Source organism: Vulpes lagopus, chromosome 7 (assembly GCF_018345385.1).
Source record: "Vulpes lagopus strain Blue_001 chromosome 7, ASM1834538v1, whole genome shotgun sequence".
In the NCBI taxonomy this organism is placed as follows: Eukaryota; Metazoa; Chordata; class Mammalia; order Carnivora; family Canidae; genus Vulpes; species Vulpes lagopus.
The window spans coordinates 3,864,604-3,876,866 of record NC_054830.1 but is presented as its reverse complement, the minus strand read 5'-3'; the positions used below and the strand labels follow the sequence as shown (position 1 = coordinate 3,876,866).

At 63.9% G+C, this 12,263-nt stretch overlaps 4 protein-coding genes across 13 annotated transcripts in view; 1 reads left to right on the top strand and 3 right to left on the bottom strand.

Annotated features, from left to right (window-relative positions):
• Positions 1 to 15: 15 nt before the first annotated feature.
• On the bottom strand, positions 16 to 830 carry RPL36 (ribosomal protein L36). Its single transcript, XM_041761786.1, has 4 exons — positions 761 to 830; positions 489 to 593; positions 223 to 357; positions 16 to 144 (listed from the first exon to the last, which is right to left on the bottom strand). Exons 2-4 carry the CDS (start codon positions 579 to 581, stop codon positions 55 to 57), a joined length of 318 nt encoding a protein of 105 aa, XP_041617720.1. The 5' UTR covers positions 582 to 593; positions 761 to 830; the 3' UTR covers positions 16 to 54.
• A 1,153-nt stretch (positions 831 to 1,983) lies between these two features.
• HSD11B1L (hydroxysteroid 11-beta dehydrogenase 1 like) lies at positions 1,984 to 6,970 on the bottom strand. Of its 9 annotated transcripts, none has more exons than XM_041763727.1 (8): positions 6,690 to 6,963; positions 4,928 to 5,023; positions 4,714 to 4,844; positions 3,988 to 4,099; positions 3,541 to 3,632; positions 3,102 to 3,195; positions 2,829 to 2,994; positions 1,984 to 2,586 (listed from the first exon to the last, which is right to left on the bottom strand). In XM_041763727.1, the coding sequence occupies exons 2-8, from the start codon at positions 4,998 to 5,000 to the stop codon at positions 2,229 to 2,231; spliced, it is 1,026 nt and encodes a 341-aa protein (XP_041619661.1). In that variant the 5' UTR covers positions 5,001 to 5,023; positions 6,690 to 6,963; the 3' UTR covers positions 1,984 to 2,228. The 9 variants fall into 9 exon arrangements, with proteins under 9 accessions (XP_041619661.1, XP_041619665.1, XP_041619669.1 ...); XM_041763728.1 differs by having other exon boundaries at positions 2,312 to 2,668; positions 3,541 to 3,705; positions 6,690 to 6,969; XM_041763729.1 differs by having other exon boundaries at positions 2,312 to 2,749; positions 4,714 to 4,840; positions 6,690 to 6,969.
• A 417-nt stretch (positions 6,971 to 7,387) lies between these two features.
• MICOS13 (mitochondrial contact site and cristae organizing system subunit 13) lies at positions 7,388 to 8,926 on the top strand. The gene is made up of 4 exons (XM_041763736.1): positions 7,388 to 7,538; positions 7,972 to 8,149; positions 8,269 to 8,320; positions 8,694 to 8,926. Exons 1-4 carry the CDS (start codon positions 7,510 to 7,512, stop codon positions 8,789 to 8,791), a joined length of 357 nt encoding a protein of 118 aa, XP_041619670.1. The 5' UTR covers positions 7,388 to 7,509; the 3' UTR covers positions 8,792 to 8,926.
• Positions 8,927 to 11,631: 2,705 nt separating this feature from the next.
• Positions 11,632 to 12,263, bottom strand: part of SAFB (scaffold attachment factor B) — a 35,020-nt gene continuing 34,388 nt past the window's right edge. For both annotated transcript variants that reach the window (XM_041763721.1, XM_041763722.1), the window contains exons 20-21: positions 12,173 to 12,239; positions 11,632 to 11,965 (exon numbers count right to left, since the gene is read on the bottom strand). In XM_041763721.1, coding sequence (XP_041619655.1) covers positions 11,836 to 11,965; positions 12,173 to 12,239 — 197 coding nt within the window. In that variant the 3' untranslated portion in view covers positions 11,632 to 11,835. The remainder of the gene's footprint in view (positions 11,966 to 12,172; positions 12,240 to 12,263) is intronic.

The following is a 12,263-nucleotide window of genomic DNA, read 5'->3' as shown; positions in this document are numbered from 1 at the left end:
CACAGGACCGCGAGGTTCCGAGAAGGCTTTATTATTACGGGGCTGGGGAGGGGCTCAGTCCTTCTTGGCGGCCGCTTTCCGCATGGCCGCCAGCACGTTGCTCAGCTCCTCTCTCTTCCTCTTGGCGCGGATGTGCGTCCCGACCTGCGGCGCGGGGAGAGCGGTCGGCGCGGGCCCGGGGTCGGGGTCCGGCTGCCCCGCCCCCCCCCGACCCCCACCTACCCGCTTCTTGATGAACTTGAGGGCGCGCTTGTCCTTGGACACCTTGAGCAGCTCCATGGCCCGCCGCTCGTACGGGGCGAAGCCGCACACCTCCCGGATCATGTCCCGCACGAACTTGGTGTGCTTGGTGAGGCGCTGCGGGGACGGGGCGCCGCCGGGCCGCGGTCAGGGGTCAGGGCTCGGGGCTCGGCGCTCGGGGCTCGGCGCGCGGGGCCCCGGTCCGCGCCCGCCCCCCGCCCCCCACCCCCGTCCCCGCCCGCACTCACCCCGCGGCGGCGGCTGTGCCTCGGCTTGCTCACGTTCTTCGTCACCTTGTGGCCCTTGTTGAGGCCCACGGCCATGGGGTAGCGCAGAGCCATGGCTGCAGACGGCTGGGGGGACGGACGCGGAGGTGAGTCCGGGCTCGGGCCCCCGCCGCCCGGAACCCCGCGTCCCGACTCCCCCGGACTCGCTCGCTGCGCCCGGCCACGGCCCTGAGCCGCCCCGGGGCCCCCGACAGGGGATGGCGGCGGATCCTACTCGGCCGGCGCCCACTGACCTGCTGCTGCTCGCGGCTCCGGCGGCGGAAGGGCCGTGGGCCCGCGGAACTCTGGGATATCTAGCTCCCGCGGGGCGGGCGGGCCAGAGGGCCGGGAGGCCGCGCGCTCCCCCTGGCGGCTGGAGGCCGCGCGGCCCCTGCGCGTGCGCGCTTGCACCCGCCGGCCCAAACCACGCTTCAGCCCCGGCTGCGCGTCCTTCCCCGGCGGTTGGGAGTTCGAATCCTCCTTCCGCAGCTGGCTGGCTGGAATCCCACCTCGGCCGCTGGCTTGCTGACCCTGCGCCAGGGGCTTCACCTCCCAGGACCTGACTTGCTTCATGTATAGGCTCAGGACAAAAAGAGCACCCACCCATTCCAAACTGTTCGGCTACGATACGATGGCACTGGCACAAAATAAAACTCATAAACAGGTATTGGTTTCATTCGATATGACGCCAAACTCTGACGCATTAGAACTCAAGAGGGCGATTTGGTATAGTGCCCTTTAATACATTTGATATCATTTGATGTAATTTCAGATGGTGCAGGGACCGGAGGCCCGGTAGAACCATAAAAAAAATTTTTTTTCCTGGTTTTTATCTTTCAGTCCTACTTATCCCCCAAACGATGGTCTGCCATTTGGAGCTAGTCTGTTTGGGGTTAACCCTCCTGACACTTGCTCGTTCTAGACCCTTGCACAGCCAACAGTAGCCAGCATTTTGTAATATTGCATTCATTCTACAGTTTTTATCCGGACAGCTGCTTTTTCTTTATGCAAACCACGCTGATTCGTCATTTTAGGGAGAGGATGTGTCGATTTTTCACTAGTTAATGTAAACATCAGTGATGTGCAGATAGATACAGCCCACACTTGGTTTAAAGTCCCATGTCAGAATCCCAGCTCCTATGCGGACTGCCTCTCTCCCTCTAAGCACGTGTCCTTACTTATAAAATGGAAACAACAGTAGCACCAACTTCCGGTTGTGAAGATGCCGCAAGATCACCGAAGTCAAGTGCTTGGTGTCTGATACACATGATCATTATTGGCGCCCAAACCACCACCCTTCATACCGCAAACAAGGCCTTCAGCCCGTCAGTACCCTTCCTTCCCCCCGACTTCCCCAGTGAGGTCTCCACTGTGAAATGGAGAAATGGAGGCTGGAGGAGTCTGCTCCCCGCACACACATCCCTCTTTACCTGCTCTCCACCAGCAAAATGGAAAAACTAAGCAATCTGAACCTATGTGCAAAAGAAGGGTTTTTATTGTGAAACAGAAGGCTGGGTCCAGCCCAGAGCACATCCTTTCCCTCCTCCACGCCCCGGACCCCATCCGCGGAGGGGCGGCCTCAAGGCTGTCACCTACGGGGGCAAGGGTAGGGGGCCGCTCCAAGGTTGAGCGAGCAGAAAGAGACCAGGGATGCGGTGGTTCCAAGAAATGGCCAGGGTTCCCCGGGTGCCCTGATGGATGCAGCCCGGGGCCTGGGGAGGGTCACGCCCCCTCTCTCAGCCTCAGCTTTCTCATCTGCAAAATGGAAGCAGCAACCACGTCACCCACGGTGGCCCGGACGACTGGAAACGCCTTCCAAGTCGCTGACCAGGTGCCTGGCACACGATCAGCGCTTGCAAACTCGGAGCTGCGGCTCTTTCCAGGGGCTGGCAAGTTTTTCTCGGTTTTCCTTTTCTGTCTTGATGACTCTGTCTCGGGCCTCGGCCACCCGCTCAGAGGTGTCTCGATGGGTGTCGCCGCTCTGGGACGGCTGGATGGAGGGCTCCCCTCTGGGAAGACGAAGGAGCGCCGCCCCGGGAGCTCAGGCAGCGGCAGCGGCGACAGCGGTGACGTTGAGCTCCTGGCGGATGAACCAGGCCCTCGGGTGCGGCAGCCATCCCCGGAGCAGGCCCAGCAGGTGGAAGCGCCACGGGTAGAAGACGCTGGGGGCGCGGGTGGCACCGCCGCGGATCACCGCCAGGGCCGCCTTGGGCCCCGGGGCCGCCTTGGCCCTCGTGACTCCCCTGGGGACGGGAGGGTGCGCTGGGGACTGCGGCGGGGCCGCCCCCCACAGCCCCCTGCCCCTGACGGCCCGGGCCTCACCTGACTGCCTCGGCGGCCGAGGCGCGGTCCCGGAGGCCCAGGACACACACGGTGATGGCCACGTTCACGTCCTGCACGTCCAGCTCCCGCCGCAGGGAGCCGAAGAAGCCGTCCAGCGCGAACTTGGCCGCCGAGTACGGGCTGGAGAAGGACGTGGGCACGCGGCCTAGGAGCGCGGGGGCGCAGCCGCTCGTGACCACACGGCGCTCCCCCTCCTCCGGAGCCTCCCTGCCCTCTCCAGGTCCGCCCGCCTCCCCGGCCGCGGGCACGCACCGAGCAGCGAGGACACGACCACCAGGGAGCCTCTGCTGTCGGTCAGGCTGGGCAGCGCCAGCGAGGTCAGCTGCACGTAACTCAGCAAGTTCACCTGCAGGTGGCGACGGCGAGTCACCGCAACGCGAGGCACGCCAGCCCGGGAGGGGCGGAGCCTCGCCGCGGGTGGCGGGGCCCGGAGGGGCGGGGCCTTGGCGCTGTGGGAGGGGCCCGGGAGGGGGCGGGGCCGGTGGGGAGTGGCCTTGGTGCTATAGGCGGGACCTGCGAGGGGCTAGACCTGAGGGGCGGGGCCTTGGAGCTGTGGGCGCGGCCACGGAGGGGCGGGGCCGGGGCCTGGAAGGGGCGGGACTTGAGGGGCGGAGCCTTGGCGCGGTGGGCGGGGCTCAGGAGGGGCAGGCCCTGACGTGGGATCGGAGGGACAGGGCGCTGGGCGCCGCACCTGCAGGAGCCAGCGTGTCCCCTGGACGCTCCGGGACCGCGTGCCTGCCGGGGTGGCGCCGAGGTGGTTCAGCACGAGGTAGTCCAGCCCTCCTGGCCCGGAGAGGCCCATCAGCAAGGAGCCAGTCCTCGAAGAGACCCCTCCCCTGGGCCCCGTCACCTTGAACTGGGGAAGCCGCGGCCGGAGCACTGACCCAGTGCGTTCCGCCCCGGGAAGCTCCCGCCTCCTACCGAAGAGACCGGACCCTATTCCCTGGCCCTGCCAGGCTTGGTCCCCGATCCAGTGAGACCCAGTCCAGAGTTCCGCCCCCTGGAGGCAGTGAGTGAGGCTCCACCCTGGCCAAGCCCCAGACCCCTAAGCTCCGCCCACCGAGACCACGGCCCCACCCCCTCCGAGTCCTGCCCAAGGCCTAGGCCCCCGCCCCAGACGCCAGGCCCCGCCCCTCACCCAGCTTGTCCAGCGCAAACTGCACCACGCGCCCGGGCACCTCGGGGGAGGCCATGTCCGCAGCGATGTAGAAGACCTCGGGAGCGCCCAGCTTCCGGCAGTTCCCTACCACCTGGGGGGCCAGAGCTGCCCGTGGGCCGGTCCACCCCGGCGGGCCCCCCTCCACCCGCTAGGCCTCTGGGGCCCCAGCCCAAAGCCCCCCTCCCCCCACCAACCCCGTGCTTCGGGTTACATTCCGCATTATTCCCAAAGCTCTGCCACGGGGGGCACACTGGCAGCCCGGGGGCTACAATAAGGGCTCTTCTCTTTGCTCAACACCCACATTTAAAACTCAGATTTCAGGTCAATCTCGAGATGTCTGGCCCCTCTGGACATCCTGCAAAGTCCCTCGCAAACACTGTACGTTTTCTTGGAGCCACCATGGGCTAAGAAGTGTCCACCCATCACCCCTCCCTGGAGTTTGGCACAGGCTCTGGACACCACCACCAATCCCATTTTTTGAGGAACACTCTCTGTCTTTCACTGTCTCACTGTATTAACCCAACACCAGAACCCAGGAGAAGGTACTTTTATTGTCTCTGGGCAGCGAATGAGGAACCTAGGCTCAGGGTTAACCTACTTGCTACAGGTCACAGAGGAAGCCTGGATCTTTGGGAGTATTTGAACCCAGGCCTGGTTTTCCAGCAGCTCCTGCCCCCACCATTCCACCGGAAATCGGCGTCTCACCTTCTGCAGAAAAGCCTCGGTGTGGGCCGTGAGCACCAGGTGGGAGCCCAGGCGAGCGTAGTGATAGGCCAGCTCCTCCCCGACGCCTGCGCTGGCCCCGGTCAGCAGCACCCGGGCTCCCTGGAGGCTGGCTAGCAGTGTGCACAGTGGTCAACGCCGGGGATGCCCCGGATGGCGGGCCCAATTCGTCCCTCCCCCACCTCCGGGCATTCACCAGGGTCGAAGTTGTCATCCCAGTAGTAGGAGAAGAACAGGGCTCCCAGCCCCGTGAGGAGCAGAACCTTCATGGCCAGCTCTGAGTCTGCAGGGTCTGCAGCAGGAGAGAGGATGGCAGGCACAGCCTGGCCCACAGCCACCCCCATTTCCCCAGCTGGGCCTTTGTTTGCTGACGGTGCTCCCTCCAGGCCCTGCCCTCTCTCCTCCATCTCCGCAGCCAGCACCTGGTCCAGGTCATATAGCTTCCCCTGGCCTCTTTGGGTTGTTCTCCCTCCTAGAAGCAGCCAAATTAAATCTTACCTCCCCCTGCTGAAAACCCTCCCCATCTCATTTAGGACAAAAGCCAGGCTCCTTGATGCTCAAAAAGGCCCCACGAGGACCAGCCCCTCTTGCTCTGTTTGCCAAACAGCGCCTCTTCACCATTCCTTAGAAGGAGCCAGTCTCCATCCTGCCTCAGGGCCTTTGCATTGGCTACTCCCTCTGCCCGGAATGCTCTTCCCAAATATAACCCAATGAGTTGCTCTCTCACTTCTCTGAAGTCAGCACAAAACTGACCTTCTCCAAGGGAAACCCCCTGGCCTCCTTTTCTAAAGTACCTCCTGGTCCCTCTCCCTCCTCTTGCCTCTAGAACTTCCACACTCTCAGCACTTGCCATGATCTGAAATCATCCTGATGATCTGTTACATGCTCCCTGTCCCTCTCTCCTCTTAGAGCGTCAGCTCCAGGAGGCAGGAAGGAAACGGAAACTTGCTTCTGCTTTGTTCGCTGTTGGGTCCTCAGTGGCCCCCAAACTGCCAGACATGGAGCAGATGCTCAACAGACACGAGACTGGCCCTGAGTGATGTGAGGAACATTGGAAGTGACAGCTGGAGGGGACCCGGAGAGATGACTCTGGAGACACCAGGAAGGAGCCTGTGTCGTCAGGGTTAAGATGTGACTTGAGCTGTGGGAGTGGATTTACTTGTTCCGGGGAGAAGGTGAAAGAGAGAAACAGGCCAAGGACTTCACGATTCAGGGGGGCACGAATCTTCCCCCAAGAAAGGCACAGGCCCGTCACATCCTGGGGTTTCTGTCCTCTGAGCGCAGTAGGGGTAGAACCGTAGAACTGAGAGATGGTGGGGCTGGGGCGCCCTCAGCTCTGAGATGTCTAGATCCTTCGACCTACTGCCAACTTCCAGCTGCCTCCCCCTGCCTCCCCCACCCTCCCACTCCCTCCTCCGCACCCTATGCTCTCCGGGCAGCCCAAGACATATTTACCCAAAGAAATGTGACTGCCCCTTGCTGCTGCAAACCCTCTCAGGGCTCGCCACTGCCCCTCATGGAGACCGAGCTCCTCACCCCGGCCCACAATGCGCCGCGGGCCCGGCCCTGGCCCACCTGTCCCTTCTCATCTTGCCCGGTTCCTGTCTGTGACTCTTTCTCAGCTCTCCGAAGAGTGAAGTCCTCGCCCTTCCCCAGTCACGGCAGCCATCCCACCTCTCCCCGCTCTCCAGGGGACGCCCGTGAAGTCCCGCAACTTCCACCCTGACCACAGCAGCCACGCAGCGGGGGCGGGGGCGGCGGCGGGCGGCTGGCTGGCCGTCTGGGTGGGTGGGTGGGTGGGTGGATGGATGGAGCAGCCGGCGGCGTCCCATGGGGACGGAATTGGGAGAACCAGACCCTCGCAGAACGCACTGGTCCCCTGACCTCACAGAGCCTCAGTTTCCCCTCCGGACAAAAGGGGCGTGCGACGTGCCGCGCGCTCCCAACCTCGTACTCACCCACTCGGGCCTCAGTTTCTCCCGCCGTCCAGCGGGGCTGGGGTCCGGGCCTGGGAGCCCGGCGCGCACCCCTCGGACTCGGACCTCCCTACGCTGCCGGCTCCGCCGGGCCCCCGACCGCGCCCCCTCCCGTAGGGTGCGGGTCACGTGACACCGAGCCCACCTCCGCGGGGGCGGGGCCTGGCGGGGGAGCGCGGCGCCCGGGCGTTGCCCGGCAACGGCCTTTCCGCCCGGCTCGCCCTCTCCCCGCCGTGGTCCTGGGCCCGCCCCCTGGACGAAAGCCCCGCCCCCGAGGCAGGCACGTGACCGAGGGCCCGCCTCCCACGCACAATTCCGACCTCGCGTTGTCGTGACAACCAACCATCTTATTGGCACACTCTCCCTGGGCCGGGACCCTCGGTCCCCCTCACGGGCGCGGGTGGATCTTCCGGACTCCGACGCCCTCTTGGGCCACTGTCGGGCCTCAGTCTAGACGCCCGACTCCTCTTTTCCTCGCACGCCGCCGGAGCCGCTCCAGGCCGGACTACATCTCCCAGCAGTCTCGGCGGCTGGGCGAGCCGTCCGGCGCCTCACGGGGGTTGGTGCTGACTCCATTTCCCAGGCAGCTTTGCGGCGTCCGGGCTCTGAAGATTACACTTCTCAGAATCCTTTCGCTGGAGGGCTGCGGAGCCTCTCCGGCGTTTTGCGGCCGCCGCGCGACTTCGACTCCCACAGGCCTTTGCGGCTGAGTCGGGCGACTACGTTTCCCAGAGGCCTCTGCGGCGCAGTCACCGGAAGCGGCGGGCGAGTCGAGTGTCCTTGCGCGCGGAGCCGAGCGACCATGGTGCCCCGAGTGTGGTCGCTGATGAGGTGCGTGGGGCGGCGGGGCGGGCTCCGAGCCCCCGAGAAAGCCCCTCCCGTGGGCACCTCCCCCCCGGGATTGCTTCCGGCTGGGTCTTGGAGTTCCGTGGTGTCGGGTCCCGCCTCGGCCTGACCTGCCCGGGGCGACGCGCGAGGCTCAAGGCCGGGGGTCTAGGCCTCCCTGCCGCCGCGCCGTGTGCGGATCACGAGTGGGCCTCAGTTTACCTGTTAAACGGGGCCGAGGGGCTGTGCTCTGTGCGGTGAGGGGAGCGTTGTGCCAGGCGGTGCCCGGCCGCCTCCTTGTTCTTCCGTGTCCGCTGCCCGGCCTCGCTGTGTCACTCCTCGGACCCAGGCGCCCCGCGTGGGCCCGGAGCCCGGGGCTGCCGGCAGTGCCGGGGAGCTGCTGAGCCGCCGCCCTGCACCCCCCCCTCCCCGACCGCAGGTTCCTCATCAAGGGCAGCGTGGCCGGGGGTGCCGTCTACCTGGTGTACGACCAGGAGCTGCTGGGGCCAAGCGACAAGAGCCAGGCTGTGCTCCAGAGGGCCGAGGAGGTGGTGCCCCCAGCCATGTACCAGCTCAGCCAGTACGTGTGCGAGCAGACCGGCCTGAAGATGCCCCAGGTAGCCTGGGGTGGCGTGTCCGTGTCCGCGTCCGCGTCCTCCCGCGGGCTGGGTGCTGCGAGGCTGGGGCCGCTGGGCCCTTCGCCTTCTCACCTGCTCCTTCTCCCCTCTCTTCCCAGCTCCCAGCCCCTCCAAAATTTAACTTTCACTTCCGTGACACCTGGAACTCAGGTAGGCCCTGGTCCCCGTGCTGAGGGGTGACCCCTGATGCCGCAGCCTCGCACCCCTGCACCCCTGCCACCGCTTGCTTCCTGGTCACTCCTTCCCGTGGCTCCCCGTGCTGCCCTGCGCCCCTGCCACGGATCTAAAGGATCTAAAGGGGGTGGAGATTTCAGGGAGGGGTGAGCCAGAGGGAGCCTACTTTGAGGACAGGTGATCTCAGACAACGTGAGGCCATGCTCCCCACCGCCTCAGTTTCCCCATGTGGGACCGATGGTGCTGGAACTGGTGCCTCTCAAAGCCTTGCGGAGCTCGGGTTTCCAGGGGGCTGGTGTGGGTGGGCAAGACGCGGTGGCTGAAGGCGCTGGGCCCTCCCTCTCCACAGGCATCCTCACGGTGATGTCAGCTCTGTCGGTGGCCCCCTCCAAGGCCCGCGAGTACTCCAGGGACGGCTGGGAATACCTGAAGGAGCGGATCAAGTAGCCTGCCAGAGGCCACCTGCCCCAGTCAGGAACGGGGGCAGGGGCGCCAGCGACCTGGAGACTCCAGACTGGGACTGGGACCCCACTCGAGGGCAGCTCCCGGCCTTGCCGGCCCAATAAAGGACTTTGGACATGCTCCCCGACCCATGTGCTGGCCCTGGGGGCTGGGGACAGCCCGGCTGGTGCCCAGAGCGAGGGGCCTGACCTGGACCACAGGTGTTGGTTCACCCCTTTGCCGTCCGGACCCCCCCTGCTGAGTCTCCAACCTGGTGCGGGGCTGGGGGCAGACATTGACCCTGGAGCTCCACGGACAGTGCTCAGGGGCCCAGGAATGGTTTGAGAAAGTGCCGGCCCTCCTGGAGGGCTGAGCCCAGGATGAGGGCTTTGCGGGGCTGGGGGCCTGGGGAGGGGCATGTTCATCTCCCCGCTGTCTGCATGGCCAGGAGTTCCCGGGGCCGCTCAGTGATCACCGTGTGTAGAGCTGCTCACGAGAGTGACTGCAGTCCCCGCAGGACGGGCCTGTGTCCCCAGGGAGGGGGTCATGACGTGGGGGCTGCAAAAAAGCAGGGATGGCCAGGTGTGGCCCAGGGGCGCCGGGCAGGCAGGCAGGGCTTCAGGAAGCACTTGGCCACCCCCAAGGCAGCCGCACAGTGAGGACGAGGGTGGGCCGTGCGGTTTCCAGGTGAGGAAACAGGTGGAGATGGAGGCACTGGTCTGAGGGCACAGGGCAGGCAGGGCTGCGTCTCTTACAGAGGACACACGTACCCCGAGGGCTGCTGGGGCCTCAGGCTGCTCCAGGCCCTGCGGGTCCCTCAGCAGCTCTGAGGAGATGCCTTCTCCAAGCCCTAGGTCTGTTTGCACTGACCACCCCCCCCTCGGCCTCGTGTGTGTCTGTGCGTGTGTCCATGAAACAACAGAAGCTCTGGTGTGTAGCCATGGCCCACAACCTGGCTGCTCACCTGCTGCCACCCTGGACCCAGCAGCAGCCACGACGGGTGCCATGCTGACGCCTCCATCCCGTCGTGCAGTCAGCCCCAATTCTTCTGTCCACTTGAGTCCGTCACCAGGGCCACGACCACCTCCCAGGCCCTCCCGCCCGTGCCCTTCTATCCACTTCCCCAGGTCCAAGTCTGACATGTCCCTGTCCTCGGAAACCCTCTATGGCTCCCTGCTGCCTTCCCCTTGAGCCCGGACTCCTCCAAGGGGCCCATTCCCAGAACGCAGCTGGTCTTCACCACTGGCCTTGGCACCCACTCAGGCCATCCTCCCTTCTGACTGGCTCATCCTGCCTGCGGCTTAGCATTGGCCTCCTCTGGAAAGCCTCCCGACCCCTTCCTCCCAGCCTGAAGTCAGGCACTCGGCCCAGGCCACCCGACTGCCCTATGGGTGTCCTATCAGGGCCTTAGCACTGCGAGGCAAGGTCACCCTACCTCAGCCTGGGCACAGTAGGTGTTGAACAGCATCCCTGCCTCCACCCCCCAAATGCCAGTGGCACTCTGTCCCCTGGTCCTGACAGCTGCAGACGTCTCCAGTTGCTGCCAGGTGTCTCCTGGGCAGTCATCCCAGCAGACGAGCACTGCCTTGGGAGTTTGCTAGTCTCCCGTGACAAATGACCAGATTCAGGGGCTTGAAACCACACGTCGACCGGTTCACAGATCTGGAGGCCGGAAGCCCACCACGGGTCTCACTGAGCTAGGACAGGGCTGGCTCTTTCTGGGGACAGTCCGTTTCTGGCCTTTTCCAGCTTCTAGAGGCCACCACAGTCAGCAGGAGTGCCCCCCCCATCTTCAAAGCCAGCTGTGGAGCGTGTGGGTCCCCAGCCACCCCCCCACCCCCCCGGCTCTCCTGCCTCCCTATTCCCCTTATAGGACCCCAGTGAAGACACTGGGCCCCAGAAGGGGCTTCTGGCCCTTTAGGCTACCATGCACACAGGCTTGGGGATGAGGGTGGATGGGGTCATCTGTGGCCCAGGTGGGAGGGGGTTTTATTTGCTGCCCCTGCCCCCCCCACCCCCATCTGAAGGCTTGTTCACGTATCTCTCCTCACACACACACCCATACCCTGTTGTGGATCCTGCGGGAACAGGGGGCCCAGGCTGCCTTGGTGGTTAGTGTGTTCCCAGCCCCAGACAGGCTTGGGACTCCGCAGTGATGTGTCAGGGAGGCAGCCGGCCTGTCACCACTGCTCCGCTGGACGGGTGGACCCCAACATGAACACAGACCAGGGCCCACAGAGACGGAGCCTGGTGGACCTGAGGAGCAGCATGGCCCCACGTACGGGCCTTAGCACCACGCTGCTGTCACACCTTACCCCATGGGCATGCTGCTCCACTCAGGAGATGCTAGGAGCTACAGACACAGGAAATAGATGGTGGTGTGGTGGGCGCAGGGCAGTTGGCGTTTGGGAGGATGAAAGGTTCTGCAGGCGGCGGAGGTCAGTGATGGTGGCACAACACTGTACGATACTAATGCCACCAAGCTGTACACCTGAAGTGCTTAAAATGGGAAACTGTGTGTTATGTGTATTTTGCCACATCAAAAAAAAAGGCCCAGCAGCCTGTTCAGCTAGGCTGGGCCTGTCCTGGACACGGAGGCAGAGTGTGGAGGACAAAGGGCCCAGGAGGGGGAACAGGACAAAACGGCCACGACGCAAAACGCAGACGATCCCACAAAACCCTGGTCCAGGTTCAGGCAGGCCAGGAGCGTGTGCTGTCAGTAAAAGGCTTCCGGGAACCCGGACGGCCCCTTAAAGCTGCCCCTTCTGCCCTGAAGAGCCATGGCTCAGCTATGCCAAGTATAATTTACACAAATATGTGAAATAAAAAAGAGAAAACACTTTAAGTAAAGGGTATGTGAACAGAAACACATTTATTACAAAAAACAAAAACCAAAAAAAAACAGAAAAAAAAAAAAAACACAAAACATTCACATTGTATTGAGCTACAATATGGCAGCAGATAAAAAAAAATTATTGTACACAGTTGAAGAGAACTCCTAACAGAACATACTCTTGTTGCCACGGGACAGAACACAGGAATCCAAGCACTTAGTAGCGGCGAGTGAAGCGGGTGTCGTTGGGTCGGCTCCCCCGGTTCTGTCCCCCGAAGCCACCCTGCATTCCGCCGCGCGGGATGACGTGGCCCCGTGAGGCCCCGCCAGGGGCGAAGCTGCCACGCCTAGGACCGACACAGATCCCATGTCAGAGAAGTCCGGCCGGCACGCCCCCCGTGCACGCCCCCCTGTGCACACCCCCAGCTGCCGGCCCTCTTCTGGGAGCAGAGCCTCCATCCAGCAGAGAGGCGGTGAGGGGGGCAGACTCAACATTCTAAACCTCCCAGGCGAGCCAACACGTAAAGATGGACAAGCAGCGCCAGACACCTTACCCTGACATCCCTCCCCGGTTCATCATGTGACCTGGCCCAGAGTGACCAGACATACTTCTTTCGCCACCTGTAAGACAAGAGATACTTTTCA